Below are 20023 nucleotides of genomic sequence, written 5' to 3'. Positions count from 1 at the left end.
GTTTCCCCAGAAAAGGTAAAGACGAAAGAGATTTAATGGCTTTAACTTTAATTTATTATAACTTCAGTTTTATTATTTGGTAAAGCAGAATATCAGAAACTCTAAATGTACCAGATTCCAATAGATCATGAAATCTTTGTAAATATATACAGTACAGACCAAAAGTTTGGAAACATTACTATTTTTAATGTTTTTGAAAGAAGTTTATTTTGCTCATCAAGCCTGCATTTATTGATATATTGTGATATATTATTACAATTTAAAATAATTGTTTTTAAATTTATTATACTTTAAATGATAATTTATTTCTGTGATGCAAAGCTGAATTTTTCGGATCATTATCACATGATCCTTTAGAAATCATTCTAATATGATGATTCATGATCAAAGTTGGAAACAGTTCTGCTGCTTCATATTTTTTCAGAACATGTGATACTTTTTTATGATACTTTGATGAATAAAAAGTAAAAAAAAAAAAGAAGCTATGTTTTTAAAATATAAATATTTTGTAATAACAATATACACGACTGGTCAGTAATTTGGGGTCAGTAATTTTTTTTTTCTTTTTTTTTAAATAAAATCAATACTATTATTCAGCAAGGATGTGTTAAATTGATAAAAAGTGATAGTAAAGAATATATATTATTAGAATTTTTTCATAAATGCAGTTCTTTTTAACCTTTTATTGATCAAATATATGAGACAGCAGAACTGTTTCCAACACTCATAATAAATCAGAATATTAGAATGATTTCTAAATGATCATGTGATCGACTGATGTTACATGTGACACTGAAGGCTGGAGGAATGATGCTGAAAATTCAGCTTTGCATCACAGGAATAAATTATGTTTTTAAAGTATATTCAAATAGAAAACTATTAATTTAAATTGTAATAATATTTCACAATATTACAGTTTTTTCTGTATTTTTGATCAAATAAATGCAGCCTTGATGAGCAGAAGAAACTTCTTTCGAAAACATTAAAATAGTAATGTTTCCAAACTTTTGGTCTATACTGTATATATATATATATATATATATATATATATATATATATATATATATATTATATTTCTAATGTTTTATGCTTCATATAATCGGTTTCTGTTGTTATCTGAGTATCAGATATCATATTATACTAAACACTATGTGCCGTTATGATTCCAGAGATGAATATCAAAGTCTGTTTTCTGGAGAAACCGCTGAGTTCTACTCGGTTCTTTCTGCAAGTCTTCTGAAGCTGGAAAAGGTTCGTCTGTGTGAACACATCTGAACATCTCAGAGAGGGAAGGTTTGGTTTTATTGATCAAACATTCATTGTAATTCATTTATTTGATGAGCTTCAGCACACTATGCTGCACAAATGAAAATCAGCATTGCATCAGTGTCTCATCAACGGATGCACTGCAGTGAATGGGTGCCGTCAGAATGAGAGTCTGATAAAAACATCACAATAATCCACAGCAGTCCATCAGTTAACATCTGGAGAAGATGAAAAGATGAAACAAATCCAGCATTAAGACGTTTAGGACTGTTTAACCGCTGCTTGATCTGTGCAGATTTCTCTCCTGATTCAGATCACAACACTTTTTCACTGGAGGAAGTGTTATTATAGATTATGTTAGTTAAAAGTGTCTAAATGCTGGATTTGTTTCATCTTGTGGATTATTGTGATGTTTTTATCAGACTCTCATTCTGACGGCACCCATTCACTGCAGAGCATCCATTGATGAGACACTGATGCAATGCTACATTTCTCCAAACCTGATGAAGAATCAAACTCATCCTGATCTCAGATGATCCTGAGGGGAGGGGGGGGGGCACATTTACAATTTTTGGGTGAACTATTCCTATGCATTGTGAAGAGTCAGGAGCTCGTCTGAACAACACAATCATGCTTTTCCAGATCCACAGAAACCTTCAGAGACTGCTGGAGACCGTGTCTGAGGTCTGAATGAAGGGCACACGCACATGGAAGTGAAAGACGTTCCAGTCAAAGTCTTGAAGGTTTTAGAGACACTTTCAAGAATTATTATTATTTTTAATCATCATCATAAGTAGCACTAGTAATCATCGGCTGTTTTATACAAACATTAGAATCCAAGCATGAGATAAACATAAGCCGAGCCAGTGTTTTTTAAACAAACGTAAATGAACAAACTGATTATCAGCTGATTATCATTAGTTGGACAATGAAAAACTGTGTATACCTGTCGTTTGGAGTGAATAAAGTTTGCATCGTCTCTGAACATTACGTTTTGACGTGAGTTCATCATTACGGCTCGGGAAAGATGAGGAACAACCAGCAGACGTCGTTCACAAAGAAACACAAACCCTGCTGTTTTTATTTGCAGGCAGGAAACAGGATCGAGAGAGAGGCGTGGGGAACTAATATGAAGAAAAACAGAGCATAATGATCATATGAGGAAAGACAAAGAGCTTTTCCTGATCCCATGTGCTCTGAGACACAATGTTCTTCTTCTTCTGAGGAGGAGGAGGTTTGCGAAGGATCTCTTTCAGCTCTGTATTGTGAAGAGTGAGATTGTGAAAGAGTGTGTTGTGTTATATGCTAATGTGACTGAATGTCATCACTCCTCTCCACAGAAAACCATTGTTTCTCTCTGAACTGGAATCAGATTGAGGTTTTAACATCCTGCAGAGGGTGGAAATACTTCATACCGTTGCTTCTATACTTCACTTGTTTGTTGTTTAAATGTGCATTAATGGAAAAGTTTTTAGCTGCTTTTGCATTCAAATTTATGATATTCCTTTGATTAACGTGAGCTCATAAAACGAGTTTAGTTAAGTAAGAAACCATGCACTATTTTAGATTTTCTGAACTTTAGCAGAGTTATTATACTTAAGTTACATTTTTTTACTTGAAATAACTTAACAAAATAAAAAATAATTGAATGTACTTGCCATAGCAACATTTTCACTTTAATTCAGTTTAACTTGATGCACTAAAACAACTGAACACTAAATGTAAAAACAAATTAATAAAAAGGAAGGGGAATTACTACAACTACCTGAAATCAGAATATAAAAAATAAATTCAGAATATTAATAAAAACTATAATGGTATCTCCAGTTATACTAAAAGAACACTGTTACTGTGCAGGATAGTGTTTAAATGCTTATCATAAATAAAAGCAAAAATAATACGTTTCATTAGTTAACATGAATTAATACTAAACAATAATTAAACATTATTTATGAGTTTTATTTAACGACAATTTCAATATTTATTAATTATGGCTACATTTTTTTTATTGAAACCTGTGTTTGTTAGCATGAACGATTGTACAGTTGCTATTTCATGATAAACCAGTTTTATTGTTCGCTGTTAGTTGATGCATTTTGCGTCTGTGTTTCTGCGCGCAATTACGCGCCGCTCGTGACGCGCGGTGACGCACGCGAAAACCTGAATGAAACCGTCAGGAATCAAACTGGTTGTATTCTGACCCTGAAACTAAACACGGTTTCATCGAAATATCTAAGTTTAATCCAGCTCGAACTGCTGTGAGAGAGCGTCGCTCGGTCACGAGTGTGGTTACGTCTGACTGGTTCTCTGTAGTGACTGATGCACCGTTACCGGCGCGCCCCGTGATTCTCCATCATCTCCATCATGTCAGATCAGCCCTCATCTCCTCCAGCCGGACACAAGCCCACCCTCCGGGCGCCGGGGTCCTCTCAGAGCCGCTTCCAGGTGGATCCGGTGGCGGAGGCGGCGGCGGCGGCGGCAGCGGCGGGCGTCGCTCCTAAAACCCCGCCGGGATCGCGCTCCTCCACCGGTGAGGAGTCCAAGAGCCGGTTCCGGGTGGTGAACTTCTTAAGCCCGTCTGACGCCGCGCCTGACGCGGGATTGAACGGAGACACGGTGAGGAGCGAGGCGAGCCTGCACTCGTCCACCGGGGGTCTCAGTCACTTCTCGGACACGCACTCCAGCACGTATTACCTGCGCACCTTCGGGCACAACACCATCGACGCGGTGCCCAACATCGACTTCTACCGGCAGACCGCGGCTCCGCTCGGGGAGAAGCTCGTGCGCCCGTCGCTGTCGGAGCTCCACGATGAACTCGACAAGGTTCGTGCTGTGTTTCCTCGCGCACTTTATACCGCGTGGCTGTGGTTTAATCTGTGCGCGTGCTGCAAGAGCTATCGGGCACCGGGGCATGTTGTCACACGATTTACTGCGTTTATTTCAAAAGCAGTTTCTGTGCAACTTACATCTTATATCAAAAATGAAGAAAACTGTAAGAATATGAACGTTCTGTTTATTAACACAATGTTAGCTTTTAATATAATAGCAGTAACCACAAAATACACGTAAAATTCAATTCAAATTGAAAACAAAACATTTGAAAATGAAAAAAATAAATAAAATAATATATATATATATATATATATATATATATATATATATATATATATATATATATATATATTATTATTATTATTATTATTATTATTATTAACCAATAAAGACACAAATCGATGACAAATCTATATTTCAAATGTATTATATTTAAAGATTTTCCATCAATAATTAAAATGGTTTTACAATAAAATACAAAGCAGTTCATTGTAGAGTAAACTTCCTTTCCCAATAAAGGATATAAAATGGCAAAAATAAAAATAAAATAAATAAATATCTATATAGACATTTTCTAAACAAACAAAAACTAATAAAAATGACAAAAACACACAAAATACGTATTATAACTAACTAAAATGAAAATGCAAAAACCACTCATTCAAAATATTTTAAATAAACGATCTCAATGACAGTAAAATAACAGCGTATCTATATTTTAAATGTAACTGACAAAATGTCAAATCATCATTTTCTGATTCAAAGTAAATGATTATTAATGATTGTTTGAAACCAACATATAAAACTTACAACTCGTAAAACTCTCATAACTCAATCCTGAGCTCTAGTGCCTGTGACAACTAGCCCCGGTCTGATTTCCTACATGAAGTCCATTATGTTGTTTTCCCTGCAAACACTTTATTATTTAAAATGACATGCAGCACAAATGTGATATTAAAAGCTGTCATCAGATCATATTCAGATGTTATTGCAGTATGAGTTATGTGTGTAGCGGCTGATTCATCTGTATGTTTCTTCTCTTATGTCTGTAAGTTGCATGACTTGTGTGATGTCACACACACACACTTGTCCTCAGACAATAGTCCCTCTCACACACACACACCCACTCCATGAGGCACCATGAGCGATCTGGGTCACATCACAATGTGAGCGTGTGACCCGTGCATCTCTCTCAAAGACCCAGTGTCCCCTGAACATCACTGAACACACAGGTTACACACTTGTGTGTTAATCAGGACTCACACACTAAAACAGCTCAGCTATTCAGTCAAAACCAGTGTGTTTACATGCACTGGTCAGTTGTGAGTCTTTTTTTACATATCAAGTCTCTTCTCTCAGACTAGTGGAAAGAAAACATCCAAAACACACATTTAAGAGTTAATTTCAACATGCTTCATCTGTTAGCACATGATTGCAGTTTTATTCCTCTATCTATTCTGTAAGTTTGTTCATATTTCATCCACACTGATTTGTGAAGCATTTTTATTCCTAAGGATGTGGTGAAAATGTGCTTGTTTACTGTCTGGTGATTTATGGGGTTACACAAAGAAAAATCCAGAATACCTTTAAATCTCATATGACAATAAAATCAAACAAGAATTATGAATGTGCTGGAAATGTACTTATTGAATGCATATTTAGTTAGATGCATGTTTAAACATTGCATTTCAGAAATGAAATTGAAATTTTACACACACACACACACAATAAATCATCTCTCCATTGATGTCTGGTTTGTTAGGATGACAATATTTGAAAATCTGGAATCTGAGGGTGCAAAAAATTAAAATATTGAGAAAATCATGTTTAAAGTTGTTCAAATGAAGTTCTTAGAAATGCATATTACTAATCAAAAATTAAGTTTTGATACATTTACGATAGGAAATTTACAAAATATCATGGAACATGATTTTTACTTAATATCCTAATGATTTTTGGAATTAAAGAAAAAAGTGATAATTTTGATCCATGGTCTCTCTCTCTCTCTCACACACACACACACACATATATAAACTACTAAAATGTCTAAAACATTTACTAAAACTAAAGTGGAAGATATAAAATGAAAACTGATTCTAACTATGAATAAAACAAATGTAAAGTGCCACAATGATACAGTAACACTGCATTCTTCCATGAGCTCTTAAGTAGTCCATAAAGGCATCCTCCCCAATATATTTTTTCATTTTTCATAACTTTGAACCATCTGAGAAACGAAGGCATTCAAAAGCAAATATTGCTCTTTCTCTTCTGCATATTAAATAATAAGTCCTAATAAAAGCTCGAGTTATCAGATGTGACATGTGCTGATTCTGGAGGGGTGTGGTCTTGTGTAGGAGCCGTTTGAGGAGGGGTTCCCCAACGGAGAGGAGCTCACGGCCGCCGAGATCATCACAGCCAAAGAACTGTCCGATTCCAAGGGAGGCACGGTGAAGTTCGGCTGGGTCAAAGGAGTGCTGGTCAGTCCGACCTCTGACCTCTCTGATCCATCAGCACACACACACACACACACACATAACTCTAACGAACACTGCTGATGCTGATGCTGACTGTGTGCAGATACGATGCATGCTGAACATCTGGGGAGTGATGCTGTTCATCAGGATGTCGTGGATCGTGGGTCAGGCGGGCATCGGTAAGATAACTGACCAGCAGCACTGACCCCAGATCAGAAGGAATGGTCAGTCACAGACTGTGTTGTGTTCCTGCAGCTCTGTCCTGTGCCATCGTTCTCATGGCTATCGTGGTGACGTCTATCACTGGACTCTCAACATCAGCTATTGCCACCAACGGCTTAGTGCGTGGAGGTCAGTGAGGTATTATATAATATTAATAACCGTCTGAAATAAAGAAATATGTTAAATATATATATAGAGTTATTTTCAACATAATAATACAAATCAGAAATGTTTCTTGAGCAGCAAATCAACATATTAGAATGATTTCTGAATGATGCTGAAAATACAGCTGCGCATCACAGAAATAAATTACAGTTTAAGATATATTTAAATTGAAATGAGTTATTTTAAATAGTAAAAATATTTCACAATATTACTGCTTTTGCTGTATTTCTGATCAAATAAACACAGAGACTTCTTTAAAACAGATTAAAAATCTTTCTGATCAAAAACTTTTGACTGGGTCGCGTGTGTATAAATGACACTAATTTACAAATTTTTTACCATCAAATTTACTATTTACCTTTCATTGCTTCATGTATTTACACTGAACAAAATTATAAACGCAACACTTTTTTAAATTTTTGCTCCCATTTCTCATGAGCTGAACTCTTTTATATACACAGATGCCTATTTCTTTAAAAATCGTTCACAGATCTGTCTAAATCTGTGTTAGTATATTACTGTTTATTGGTAAGTTCAATGTTACTGAGAGTTATTCTTCACTAACTGTGACTTCTGTTCTAATAGTTTTGGATATATTTGGTCTTAAGTGAGGAGTTAATGTCTGTGATTGGCTGGTTTTAGGCGGGGCATATTACCTGATCTCCAGGAGTTTGGGTCCAGAGTTTGGAGGATCCATTGGTCTGATCTTTGCCTTTGCCAATGCTGTCGCTGTGGCCATGTATGTCGTAGGTTTTGCAGAAACCGTCGTTGAGCTTCTGGATGTGAGTATGAACGCCCAGACCTTGTATGGATGATGATGAGTGTGACAGACCTGATGTTTCTTCATCAGACTCATGCATTAGTGTTTTTGGTCATGCACCTGATTTTCATTGATTTTTTAGATGTGCATGTCTGCTGTGGTTGTTTTATGGTGATAGGCTGACATATATCCTCCATATTCATTAATAATGTAAACACCCTGTGTTTATCAGAGTATAGACGCTCTCATGACGGATGAGATCAATGACATCAGGATCGTCGGCACGCTCACCGCCGTCTTACTGCTGGGCATCTCTGTCGCTGGAATGGAGTGGGAGGCAAAAGTCAGTATATTCCTCCATTCACATATCTGTGGACACAGAATTATATAGCCATACTACTGTATTTTTGGAATCAGCAGCTCAAAATAAGTATTGGATTCCATTCAGTGGATATGATGCAGGTCGGTGTTATTTAAGTCCTGTGATGTCTTTGACAGGCCCAGATTGTGTTAATGGTGATTCTTGTGGCGGCTATTTGCAACTACTTCATCGGATCCTTCATCCCCTTGAAGTCGAAGGAGCCTCAAGGCTTCTTGGGTTATAACGGTTGGACGTCTTTACTCATCTGAGATCATTGATCATTATTTAAGATCAGTGCTGGAGGAAGGGATTCCATGGCGTGTTCATTCTTGTGTTTGTCTGTCTCAAAGCTGCCATAATGATGGAGAACATGGGTCCAGACTTCAGAGATGACGAAACCTTCTTCTCCGTCTTTGCCATCTTCTTCCCGGCCGCCACAGGAATCCTAGCGGGAGCCAATATATCAGGAGACCTGGCGGTGAGGAACATTTACTCTTGCAGTGATGTCACAGAATAATCATTTGGAACCTGATCAGATCTTTAAAGAACCGTTTATTCTTAGTGTGAGTAACAGTTTGAAGAACACTATGAAGTGGTGTTGGGTGTTAAAGGTCCTTCATGCAACATTGATGCTTGTAAAAAAGCTTTATTTCCAAGAGTTCTGCTGGATTTTGGTGGTCATCACAGCTGATTTGGTCTCTGTAGGATCCACAGTTAGCGATTCCGAAAGGAACTCTCCTGGCGATCCTCATAACTGGAGTGGTTTACATCGCTGTTGCCATCTCGAACGGTATTTGTGTGGTTCTTTCTCTGAATGTTCTCGCCTCGTGGTCCAGAGGTGATGTTATGGGTTTGCCATGTGTTTAGGCTCTTGTATCGTGCGGGACGCCACAGGCGATGATAATGACACCATGGTGGGCTCGCTGGAGAACTGCACCGACGCCGCCTGCACGCTGGGATACGACTTCTCCATCTGTAAAGAGGGCGGCTGCAAGTACGGCCTTCAGAACGACTTCCAGGTGTGCTCAAAGTTAGCATTATTATTCGGGAATGCATATGTTGATGTTCAGTGTTGGGGGAAGTTACTTTTAAAAGTAATGCATTACAAAAAGTTATATTTTTGGCAAATGTGAAATCAAATTTCACTCAAAGGACCCTATTATATTCCCAGTGCAATGAGGCGCCAGATGCAATGCAAGTTATTTTTGCTAGTTTCAAACCAACACCGTTCTCATTTTCATGTCCTGCACCACATTGTTTAAATAGCAAATGCATTTGCACCCATTTGGTCTGAAAACGAGTAGGATTGTTTTTGTACGTTGCTATTTTAAAGCAGCTGAAATAGACTGCGCCACTGACCAAGAAAACCCTTGTCTAAAGTCAGTAGCACAATATTTATTTATTTTCTGTTATTTAAAGAGTAATATGCACACAGGGATGCACAGCAGCACACAAACATGCCAAATTTTGCTCTTGCAAAAAAAATCCCATGTAAATAGCGAATCCGGCATCAGGGTTGCCAGGTTTTCCCAAGAACCCCCCCTCCCCCAATCGCTACTCAAAAGTAGCCGAAAACTGCTCGAAACTAACAAAAAAAACTGCTAAAATGGCATGAGTGAATCTTGCTTGAATGGGAGATTGGTTTATTGCACATTGCACCCAAAACACACCCATTACACATTAAGAGAATAGAAACAACTCTTTTACATCTTGCCAACATTTTTCCAATCGTTAAACTAGCAAAAGTGGATTCGGACACATCCTAAAGGCAAATGCGCCTTGCACTTTAGACCATGTGCTTAGATCGTAAAAATAGGGCCCCAAAAATGAAATGAATGAGCCTCGGGTTTGAGGAAATGAAAACTCACATCTGTACAGTAGAGGGCGCCGGTCAAACAAACCGTTCAGCTGTCCTGCCATTATGGATTACATGAAGAATAGAATGCATAGAAGAAAGTTCAACACTTTCTTCTCCATCACCAAAAAAAAAGAAACAGAAATGCAATGTTTATCTAAAGTAATTTTTGGTTATTATTATGGTTGAACTGGATCGTCAAACCTCAGCAGCAAAGACACTGGTTAATAAAATGGGATTAAATACATAAAGTATATTTGTGTTATTTAGCATATTTAATTACTGTAGTTTTGCATAATATTCTGAGTTTACATTTCACTGATTTTATTCGTTTTGAGGAATACTAAATCTGTTTTTGTGCGAGTGAGAAGATTAAATGCATGTTGACAGTTAGTCTAGATCTACAGTAGCATCATGTTACACATCATAAATGAAAAGCAATGCATTTGCTAGTTTGATCTGATTACGTTTGGCGTTACTTTTAATGCGTTCCCCCCAGCACTGAGAAGAGATGTAGTAAGTCATTCAGCTTTACTGATGTTCTGTGATGTTAATGATCTTTCAGGTGATGAGTTTGGTGTCTGGCTTCGGGCCGCTCATCACAGCTGGGATATTCTCGGCCACTCTCTCATCAGCGCTTGCTTCTCTGGTCAGCGCTCCCAAAGTCTTCCAGGTCAGGGCACATACAAACCTCCTACTGAACAATGTCTTAAACTTTGGTTAAAAGCTATTGTATTTTGGATACTAGGTATCCAGATTTGCTAGTAAATGGAGTTTTTTTCATTGCATCCCTGAAATCAGCTAGTAATCTCAAAAGAAGTGATGAACTGACATCGACTTTCATTCACTTCCATGATTCTGTGATGTTTTCTCTGTTAAAGAAATGACTAGAAGTAAAGGTTGTGTGTTTGGGGAGTTTTCATTCAAACCAGTTCAAATTTAGACTATTTACATAAAGTTTTATATGGTAGAATTCTTCATCGTCTTAAAATTTGAGGGAGATATTTGGTTTATTCCCACTATAAATCTCTATCTACAGTAAGCGCCTCAAAAAGCACATGGACTTCATCCAAAATGCTCCATGCATCTGTTGATTTCTCTGTATGTGTGTGTGGATTATCTGGGTTTTTAAAAAAAAAACAGATGCATGCTGAATGGTGCGAGTCTCTGGTTTCAACACCTCTGTGCTCTGATAAATAGCCTTATCATTAATGTGATCAGCAAAACTAAAACACATCAATTACCTATTTGCATCCATTAAACATTTTTGCTTTCTGATTTCCTGGCACTCTCCCTGAGTAATTTTCCTATTTCTCATCTTCTGGAGTTGTATTTACTGTTTCAACAAAACAGCCTGATACAAATTTCTGATTTTTGTGCAGTGATTAACTAAATGAGTTGCATTTGGAGTAATTTATTACACAATAATCAGGTGCATCAGCGAGCGGGCATCATCATTTTGTTTGACAGGTTACAGTTTATTCCAAGAAAATGCATGAACTGAAAGAATGGAACGATTGATGCAATGCCATGTAAATCACGTTGAATTAAAAGTGTCTACCAAATGCATAAATGATAAAATTATAAATGACGATTTTGCATTACCATACCCTATATATTGGCAAAATATTGTATGTCAGAGCTTCCTATGATCTTATATTGTTTAATATAACCATCACTCTGTTCTTCAGGTTATGTGTTGTCTGAGTTGATGTAGGAGTTTAATGTGTGTGTGTGGTTTTGTAGGCCTTGTGTAAGGATAGAATCTACCCTGGAATGCATGTGTTTGCCAAAGGATACGGGAAGAACAAAGAGCCTCTGCGCGCTTATGTCCTCACCTTCATCATCGGCCTGGCCTTCATCCTGATCGGTAAACTACATCCCGCTCAATGCTGACTTATCTACTTACATGCTAATGACAGAAACTGTGTCTAAAATCAATTTTGGTGTTTGGTGTTTTGGTGTTTCAGCTCAGTTGAACGTCATCGCTCCCATCATTTCCAACTTCTTCTTGGCTTCTTACGCCTTGATAAATTTCTCTGTTTTCCACGCGTCGCTGGCGAACTCCCCAGGCAAGTGTGAAGCAGAAATCCTCTCTGATGAAACTGAAAATGAGCGTGGTGTTCCTCCTCAGGTCGCTGACACGGATGGTTTCATACATCATTGAGTAATTCACAGATCTCCATCTGAACAGGATGGCGTCCGAGCTTCAAATACTACAACAAGTGGGTGTCGTTAGCCGGAGCCGTGCTGTGCTGCGTGGTGATGTTTGTGATCAACTGGTGGGCAGCGCTGCTCACAAACGGCATCGTCCTGGCGCTCTACATCTACGTCAGCTACAAGAAACCAGGTCTGTAAAACTTCACAGGAGTACGGGACTTAGTTCATGCATCGGTTGTTGAGTTGATGTTGGGATGTGGGCGTGGCTTTCAGAAGAGGGGCGGGGTTTAAGTACTCTTAATGATCGGAGAATCCTTCATGCGTCACCAGAGAGAAGATTTAATGAAACATGACAAGGTCAAAACTTTAAAAAGTGTGAAATGTGCAGATGAATCATTTACAATAAAATTAATAATATGCATTTAGAAAATATATTGGGTGGGTTTTCAGTTCACGCCAACTAATGCAATGCTGTAAATGACATATAATATGCAATATAATTTTCACAGCATTTGATATATGTATTTGTTCATGTTGGTTAATTAAAATGTTGTTTTTCATGTTAGTTCATTATCATGTTAATGCAGCGTTCCTGTAGATCATGGAACTGGTTAAATGTATATCTTGAATAGTCACTTTGGATAAAAGCGTCTGCCAAATGCATAAATGTAATTGTGGTTCATGATAAAGGCATAGGCATCTTCTGTCATCATTACTCACCCTTCTTCTGTTGAAAATAAAATAAATAATTTTGAAGAACATGGGTAACCAAACAGTTTCCGGTAGCCAGTGACTTGGGAAATGAGTGGTTACGAACATTCTTCAAAATATCTTCTATCCACAAGAAATAAACTCTTTTAGATTTTGAACAACACGAGGGAGAGCAAATGATGACAGAAATATGATTTTGGTGTGACTGTCCCTTTAACTGATGTGAGGCCTTATTGTATAGTGTTTTAAAGTCATCCATTACAACTGAGTGTTAAAATGCATCTTTCTGCTGCAGATGTGAACTGGGGTTCGTCGACACAAGCGCTGATGTACAATAAGGCACTAACACACAGTCTGCATCTCACCGGGGTTGAGGACCATATCAAGAACTTCAGGTGATCCACCGGCAGATGCTGTCTTATGTGACTCTATAGAGACCCAAAACCTCTCTGAAATCATTGTTCCCACAGGCCTCAGTGTCTTGTAATGTCTGGATACCCAAACTCAAGACCAGCGCTGCTGTATCTAGTGCACGCCTTCACCAAAAACGTGGGTTTGATGGTCTGTGGACACGTGCGCACGGTTAGTAAATTCAGTAAACATCTGACACATTGCAGTTGTGAGCATCTACAAACGCAAACATGCACTTGTCCTTGCTTTTTTCCACAGGGATTCCGTAGGCCGAACTCGAAGGATATGATGAACGAGCAGGTCCGCTATCAGCGCTGGCTCCTGAAGACACGAATCAAAGCCTTTTACACTCCTGTGTTTGCTGATGATCTCAGACAAGGAGCTCAGTATCTCCTGCAGGTCAGAACAAAGAGCTCATGTAATGACCTCAATCAGAACGCCTTTAAATCTAAGAGTAAACCTGATGTTGTTGGGGTTCACAGACCACTGGATTGGGTCGCCTAAAACCCAACACACTGGTGTTTGGCTTTAAGAACAACTGGAGGGACGGTGAGATGAAGGATGTGGAAACCTACATCAACACCATCCAGTGAGTCTGACTGTGTGATGCTCATCATGTCTTCATCTTTAAGAACTGAAATCTTCATCTGAATGATGCTGTGTGTGTTTCAGTGACGCGTTTGACCTACAGTTCGGGGTGGTTCTCTTGAGACTGAAGGAAGGTCTCGACATCTCTCACATTCAAGGTGGAGTTTCGTGGCCTAATCGTTTATGTCTTTTCATCAGTGATTTTAACTCTGATTCTGTTGGTCTTTCTTCAGATGAATTTCAGACCTCGCAGGAGAAAGCTCCTGGAATGAAGGATCTCTTGGTGTCCATCAACATCAAAGACTTTGACAGTGATTCCTCAAAACCGTCATCTAAATCCACCAGCTGCCAAAGCAGTCCGCTCATCTTCAGAGGTCAGAAAACAATGACAAGCTACACGGATAAAGCTATAGTTCATCCAAAAATGAAAATGTGCTCAAGATTTGGATGAGTTTGTTTCTTCATCAGATTTGTAGAAATGTGGCATTGCATCAGTGTCTCAGCAGTGAATGGGTGCCGTCAGAATGAGAGTCCAAACAGCTGATAAAACATCACAATAATCCACAGCACTCCAGTCCATCAGTTAACATCCGGAGAAGACAAAAGATTAAAGAAATCCATACGCCATAATGAAAAAAGTGTTCTGGTCTGAATCAGGAGAGAAATCTGCACAGATCAAGAAAGCCAAAACTGCCCTAAAAAAATATGTGGCTGGATTTTGATGTGAGAGACAACAGGAGATGCACTTTTTCACGGGAGGAAGTGGTATTATGGACTGTTTCAGCTTTTGTCTTCTCCAGATGTTAAAGGGGGGGTGAAATGCTCGTTTTCACTCAAACTCCTGTTAATCTTGAGTACCTATAGAGTAGTACTGCATCCTTCATAACTCCAAAAAGTCTTTAGTTTTATTATATTCATAAGAGAAAGATAGTCTGTACCGATTTTTCCCGGAAAAACACGACCGGCTGGAGGCGTGACGTGTGGGCGGAGCTAAAGAATCACGAGCGCCAGTAGGCTTTTGCGTTAAGAGCGTTTGGAAGCTGTGACATTACCGTGAGGACAAAACCAACCAAAACAAATCATGGCTTATAGTCAGATTCAGCCGTTTATTTATGATCCAGAATCAGACCCAGAGGCTGAAACTGAACGAGAGCAGCAGCAGCAACGACTCGCTCCGAGCGGGGCTCGAACCCGGGTCTCCGGCATGGGAGGCGGACGCACTAACAAGGAGCCAGAGATATTTGAAGCAGTTTTACTCACCGCCTGCGGTTCCAACACACGATCGTGACCCTTTTTCGTTGGGACTGCATCATCCTTAAGAAATAAACGATACGCAAACCCGTCGTCAAACTGGGCCTTGTTTGTAAAACAAGCATCTTCGAAATGCAGGGAACAAACACAAACACTTGCACAACTCCGTTGATGCTCTGTAAAAATAAACTCCATCCACTGGTCCCTTAATGCTGTTTCTCTTTTGGTAATCTGTGCAGGGTTGTCTTGCCCTGGCAACCAAAAACACACTTCTTTTGTGACATTCCGCGACGCTCTCGCTCTGATCAGTGAAGTCTGTTGTGCTCTCAGTGCTCTGCTATACGGGAGCGCGCTCTTCCGGCAGAAGTGCGTCAGGACCCATATAAGGAAATTCCGCTCCATCTAACGTCACACAGAGCCATACTCGAAAAAAACTTTCCAAAACTTGTGACAAACCGGAACGAGTATTTTTGGAACAAAAATACTCCTTCAAACGTACAACTTAATTTTTGAAACTTTGTCCATGTTTAGCATGGGAATCCAACTCTTTAACAGTGTAAAATCTCAGTATGCAGGAAATAGCATTTCACCCCCCCTTTAATTGTCGGACTGGATTACTTGTGGATTATTGTGATGTTTTTATCAGCTCTCATTCTGATGGCACCCATTCACTGCAGAGCATCCATTGATGAAACTCAATCTTGTTCTTAGATTGATGATGAATGTTAATTCTCCACGGAATGGCTTTTGGCGTCTCAGATTTATTTATCTAAACTGATGGTAAGTTCTCCTCTCTGACGATGCATATGTGATTTCAGACACCAAGAAGCCTCCGATGCAGCTCAGTCCTGCGGACGAGAAACTTCTGGCTGCCAGTCAACAGTTCCAGAAGAAACAGAGCAAAGGAACCATCGATGTTTGGTGGCTGTTTGACGACGGAGGTGAAGAGTTATTTCCATTTCAGTTCTCAATGATTCTTCAGCTTCAATAAATGATTGCTGATTGATTGCTCATTGTAGGCTTGACTCTTTTGATACCGTATTTGCTAACCAACAAAAATAAATGGCGCGACTGCAAGATCCGTGTGTTCATTGGAGGAAAGATAAACAGGATTGACCACGACCGCAGAGCGTGAGTATTGCGCTGAATGTATTTTTTTTATAAAGAGGATTTTTAAGATCCTAAGGAATTCAGTCAGTGTGTCCAAACTTTTGTCTGCTAGTTTAACAAATAAAGCATTTTATGTAATGGAGCTATTCATTTACATTTTAGTGAAAACTACTAAAGTTTTTGCTCTCGCGCAGAATGGCGGCATTGCTCAGTAAGTTCAGGATTGACTTCTCTGACATCACCGTTCTTGGAGACATCAACATTAAGCCAAAGAAGCACAAGTAAGTTTCGATCCATTTGGCTTGTAAAGAGCATGTTTTTCTCTGATATCCATGAGAAGCAGCTGTTGTTTGATTTCGTGCTCAGTAAGAAGATGTTTGAGGAGATGATCGAGCCGTACAGACTGAAGGAGGACGACATGGAGCAAGAAGCCGCTGAGAAACTGAAGGCTGAAGAACCCTGGAGGATCACAGATAATGAGCTGGAGCTCTACAGAGCCAAGGTTACCATCAGTTTCTCCTCAGGAGATGTGATGCTCTTACATTGCTTTGATATGGAGCGCCGCTTGTCTCTGATGTGTTATCTGAACAGTGAAAACCAATCAGAAAGACGACTTTAGACAAGGCTCTTCAGTCTTCCTTGGATGGACCTTATTTAAAAGCAGTTAGATAAAAAAAATTGATTTTTCCCATGATGATTTGATCTGCTAGTTGTCCTTCAATGTGTATATTCTGCAATCAGTGCAGACTAAACAACAGGAAAATACTCCTGCTGAATACTGAATTTAGATTTCAGAAATGAGGTTTTAGTCGAGTTACTTCTGTTTAAGTTTTAATGTGATGAGAGCGAATCACTGAGGACCACAAAATAATGCAAAAACAAATAAACAACATTTCTATCATGTAGTTTTCAAACATAGTGTAGTCTGAACGAAAGACTCTTAAGAACTGATTCTTTTTAATGAATTAATCAAACGACTCAAATATATGGAAGCCCGTTTCTGCCACTGAATAAAACATAAAACATGGCAACTGTGACTTTTTATGTCATTATTATGACATTTTTCTTGCAATTTCAAGTTTACACCTTACAATTCTTAAGGGGGAAACAATACTATTTTCTTACAAGTATATTTTTATATCGAACAATTCCGACTATTTTCCTCGCAACTGTGAGTTGTTATCTTGTATATCTATCTTTTTATTTTTTCACAATTATTACATCATTCCTCAGACTTCTCTAATTCTAATAAAAGTTAGAATTCTTAGAAAAGTTGGTTTCTGTCTTATTAATAAAAGTCTAAGGGCCCTATTTTAACGATCTGAAACGCAAGTGTCAAAGCGCGAGGCGCAAGTAAGTTTGTGGGCGGGTCTCGGCGCTGTTGCTATTTTCCCGGCGGGATAAATGGCTCTTGCGCCCGGCGCAAATCTAAAGTGGGTTGGTCTGAAGCAGCTTCATTATTCATAGGTGTGGTTTGGGCGTAACGTGAAATAAACCAATCAGAGCGTCATCCAACATTCCCTTTAAAAGCAGGTGCGCAAGTTCCATTATGGATTGCTATTATTATGGCGTATTTACCAGGCGCACGCCAGGAGCGGTTCACAGCCGAGGAGACTGATGTTCTTGTAAGAGCAGTGAAAGACAGAGAAGTTGTGCTGTATGGGGATGGGAGAAACCCACTCAAAATAGCGTCGGTTAAACAGGCGTGGGAGGAAATAGCCACAACTGTTTCATCGATTTTTTTTCCTGGTTCTTGACGGACAAACCAATTTGTCAGATGTCCTTATATACATATATGACCTCAAACAGGTCTGATCCTTAATTACTACAATTAGCCTGAATAATTTGTAAGCTAGATTTATGCCTATTTTTTCACATCTTCGTGGCACACCACAATGATTTCCGTCATCTCATGTGTTAATATTTTTTTAGTGTAACAATTTATGATTTGCAAAAATAACTGTTGCATCTGTGTAGATTACATGAGCAAAGTCTATGCGCGTTGTGCACGCTATACACTATGGTCAAGCATGCGCCCTTAAAATAGCATAATGAACAACGCGCAACGCGCCACTGACTTTAGACTAGGTTTTTTCTGGTCAGTGGCGCAATTGTTTAATGGAACAGCAAAATAGCACCAGGGATTGTTTGCGCCGGAACACGCCTCCTTTTTTGCGCTGAACCGCCCAGGGAGCGCAAGTTCATTCACTAGTTTAGCGACGTGCTTCTGTGGAGGAAAAAGCGCGCTTTGCGCAGGTGCAAAATAGGAATGACACATGCGTCGGTGTACAAAGTCAATTGCGCTGGGTGCAAGATAGGGCCCTAATTGTTAGGGGAAAAAAATACTATTTTTTTATGATTGCATGTTCATATCACGCAATTTATAACTGACTTTATAACAAGCAATTGCAACTTCATATTGCGCAATTTTGAGAGAAAAAAGTAATAATTGTGGCACAAAAAGTGGCAATTTTCAGTGGCAGAAACGGGCTTCCATGCAAATCTGTTTCAGACTACTCAAATTCTGTTTATAAAGCACTTTATAAAATACATATTGTGTCAAAGCAGCTTTACAGTGTTAAACAGGTTTAATTCAGCTTTTAAAAAACACGTCTCTAGACTTGCGTTTCTTCCGCTCGTTCCACTGGCCATGTCTCACCTGTTTGCTTTGATCTGTGTGAACGGCCCCAAATAATGTCTGAAATAGCATCGACATCTAAGTGACATCAGTTCTTACATTTCCTTCATTTAGTCGAATCGGCAGATCAGACTGAACGAGCTTCTGAAGGAACACTCGAGCACAGCCAACCTCATTGTCATGTAAGTACCGACCACACATTTAACACAGAAAACACTTCATTTGAAAGTATGTGGCCCTTGTGAAGCACACGTGCCTTGATTTGATTCACCTGAGCATCTGATTCATTTGGGTTTGACAGAACCATGCCACTCGCCCGGAAGGGGACGGTGTCCAGCGCTCTTTACATGACCTGGCTGGACACGTTAACTAAAGATCTGCCTCCGATTCTTCTTGTCCGAGGAAACCATCAGAGTGTTCTGACCTTCTACTCGTGAAGCGAACGTGAAGTGACTGTGTTACAATCAGTACATATTGGCCAGATTTGTTCGCTGTTGCCAAATCGAATTACAGTATATTTAATATATTGAGCTGAAATAACCGATGCTTCAGAAAAGTTTACTTGTAGATATTTTTAATGTAACAACACTTACCTCTAAAAGAGCAGATAAAATGATGCTTGAAATAAATTTAAAGGGACAGTTCACCCAAAAATGAAAATTCTGTCATTTACTCAACCTCAAGTTGTTCCAAACCTTCAAAATAGCTTCTATTCATACAGGTTTGGAACAATGTGATGGTAATTATGTCAACGTTTTCATTTTTGGGTGAACTATCATTTAATGTCCAGTTTTGCACTAACTCTGGGGATAAAAGTTAAACCGTTTAATTTGTCTTAATCCACAACACTGATGACATTTTTCATTGCCAAGCCTGAAATGAAGTTCTTGCCTCCTAAAAACAAACTCACTCTGAACATATTTGTGCTTATCTTCATCAAATCTTCAAATGTCGTCTGTCCACACTTTATCTATTCAGGCTGCTGTTCTTAGACGCTATCAAATAGTTTACTAAGAACCTGCTAATTCTGATAGTTCTGGAGAAAGTGTGTTTGTATGTGTCTTAGTGCCAATGCAAATGTTTAAAGACACTGTTCTAGAAAAGAGAGATATTGAAAGATGCAAAGCATTAAATAAATGGCCTTGATTTTAACCATGTAATTTGTGTTTTCCGTGCATTATTTTATCATATATGATACACATGATTATTAAAACAA

At 38.8% G+C, this 20023-nt stretch overlaps 2 protein-coding genes across 3 annotated transcripts in view; both read left to right on the top strand.

Moving 5' to 3' along the window:
* The window catches only part of LOC128019070 (GRAM domain-containing protein 2B-like), an 8568-nt gene extending 6317 nt beyond the window's left edge, over positions 1 to 2251 (top strand). Inside the window, exons 12-14 of the mRNA XM_052605041.1 lie at positions 1 to 15; positions 1170 to 1251; positions 1909 to 2251. The exon at positions 1 to 15 is cut by the window's left edge and continues 87 nt beyond it. Coding sequence (XP_052461001.1) covers positions 1 to 15; positions 1170 to 1251; positions 1909 to 1956 — 145 coding nt within the window. The 3' untranslated portion in view covers positions 1957 to 2251. The remainder of the gene's footprint in view (positions 16 to 1169; positions 1252 to 1908) is intronic.
* A 1172-nt stretch (positions 2252 to 3423) lies between these two features.
* Positions 3424 to 19967, top strand: slc12a2l (solute carrier family 12 member 2-like). 2 transcript variants are annotated; one of them, XM_052605021.1, is made up of 26 exons: positions 3427 to 4089; positions 6456 to 6578; positions 6679 to 6754; positions 6831 to 6926; positions 7605 to 7744; positions 7955 to 8065; positions 8221 to 8329; positions 8434 to 8561; positions 8789 to 8873; positions 8951 to 9102; positions 10504 to 10611; positions 11685 to 11808; positions 11909 to 12010; positions 12133 to 12288; positions 13105 to 13204; positions 13280 to 13391; positions 13479 to 13619; positions 13703 to 13809; positions 13893 to 13966; positions 14042 to 14182; positions 15878 to 16000; positions 16079 to 16190; positions 16364 to 16450; positions 16536 to 16671; positions 18922 to 18989; positions 19109 to 19967. In XM_052605021.1, exons 1-26 carry the CDS (start codon positions 3631 to 3633, stop codon positions 19242 to 19244), a joined length of 3306 nt encoding a protein of 1101 aa, XP_052460981.1. In that variant the 5' UTR covers positions 3427 to 3630; the 3' UTR covers positions 19245 to 19967. The 2 variants fall into 2 exon arrangements, with proteins under 2 accessions (XP_052460980.1, XP_052460981.1); XM_052605020.1 differs by having other exon boundaries at positions 3424 to 4089; positions 13893 to 14182.
* Positions 19968 to 20023: the final 56 nt, after the last annotated feature.

Source organism: Carassius gibelio, chromosome A8 (assembly GCF_023724105.1).
Source record: "Carassius gibelio isolate Cgi1373 ecotype wild population from Czech Republic chromosome A8, carGib1.2-hapl.c, whole genome shotgun sequence".
Taxonomy (NCBI): Eukaryota; Metazoa; Chordata; class Actinopteri; order Cypriniformes; family Cyprinidae; genus Carassius; species Carassius gibelio.
This window is presented reverse-complemented; position numbering and strand designations above follow the sequence as displayed.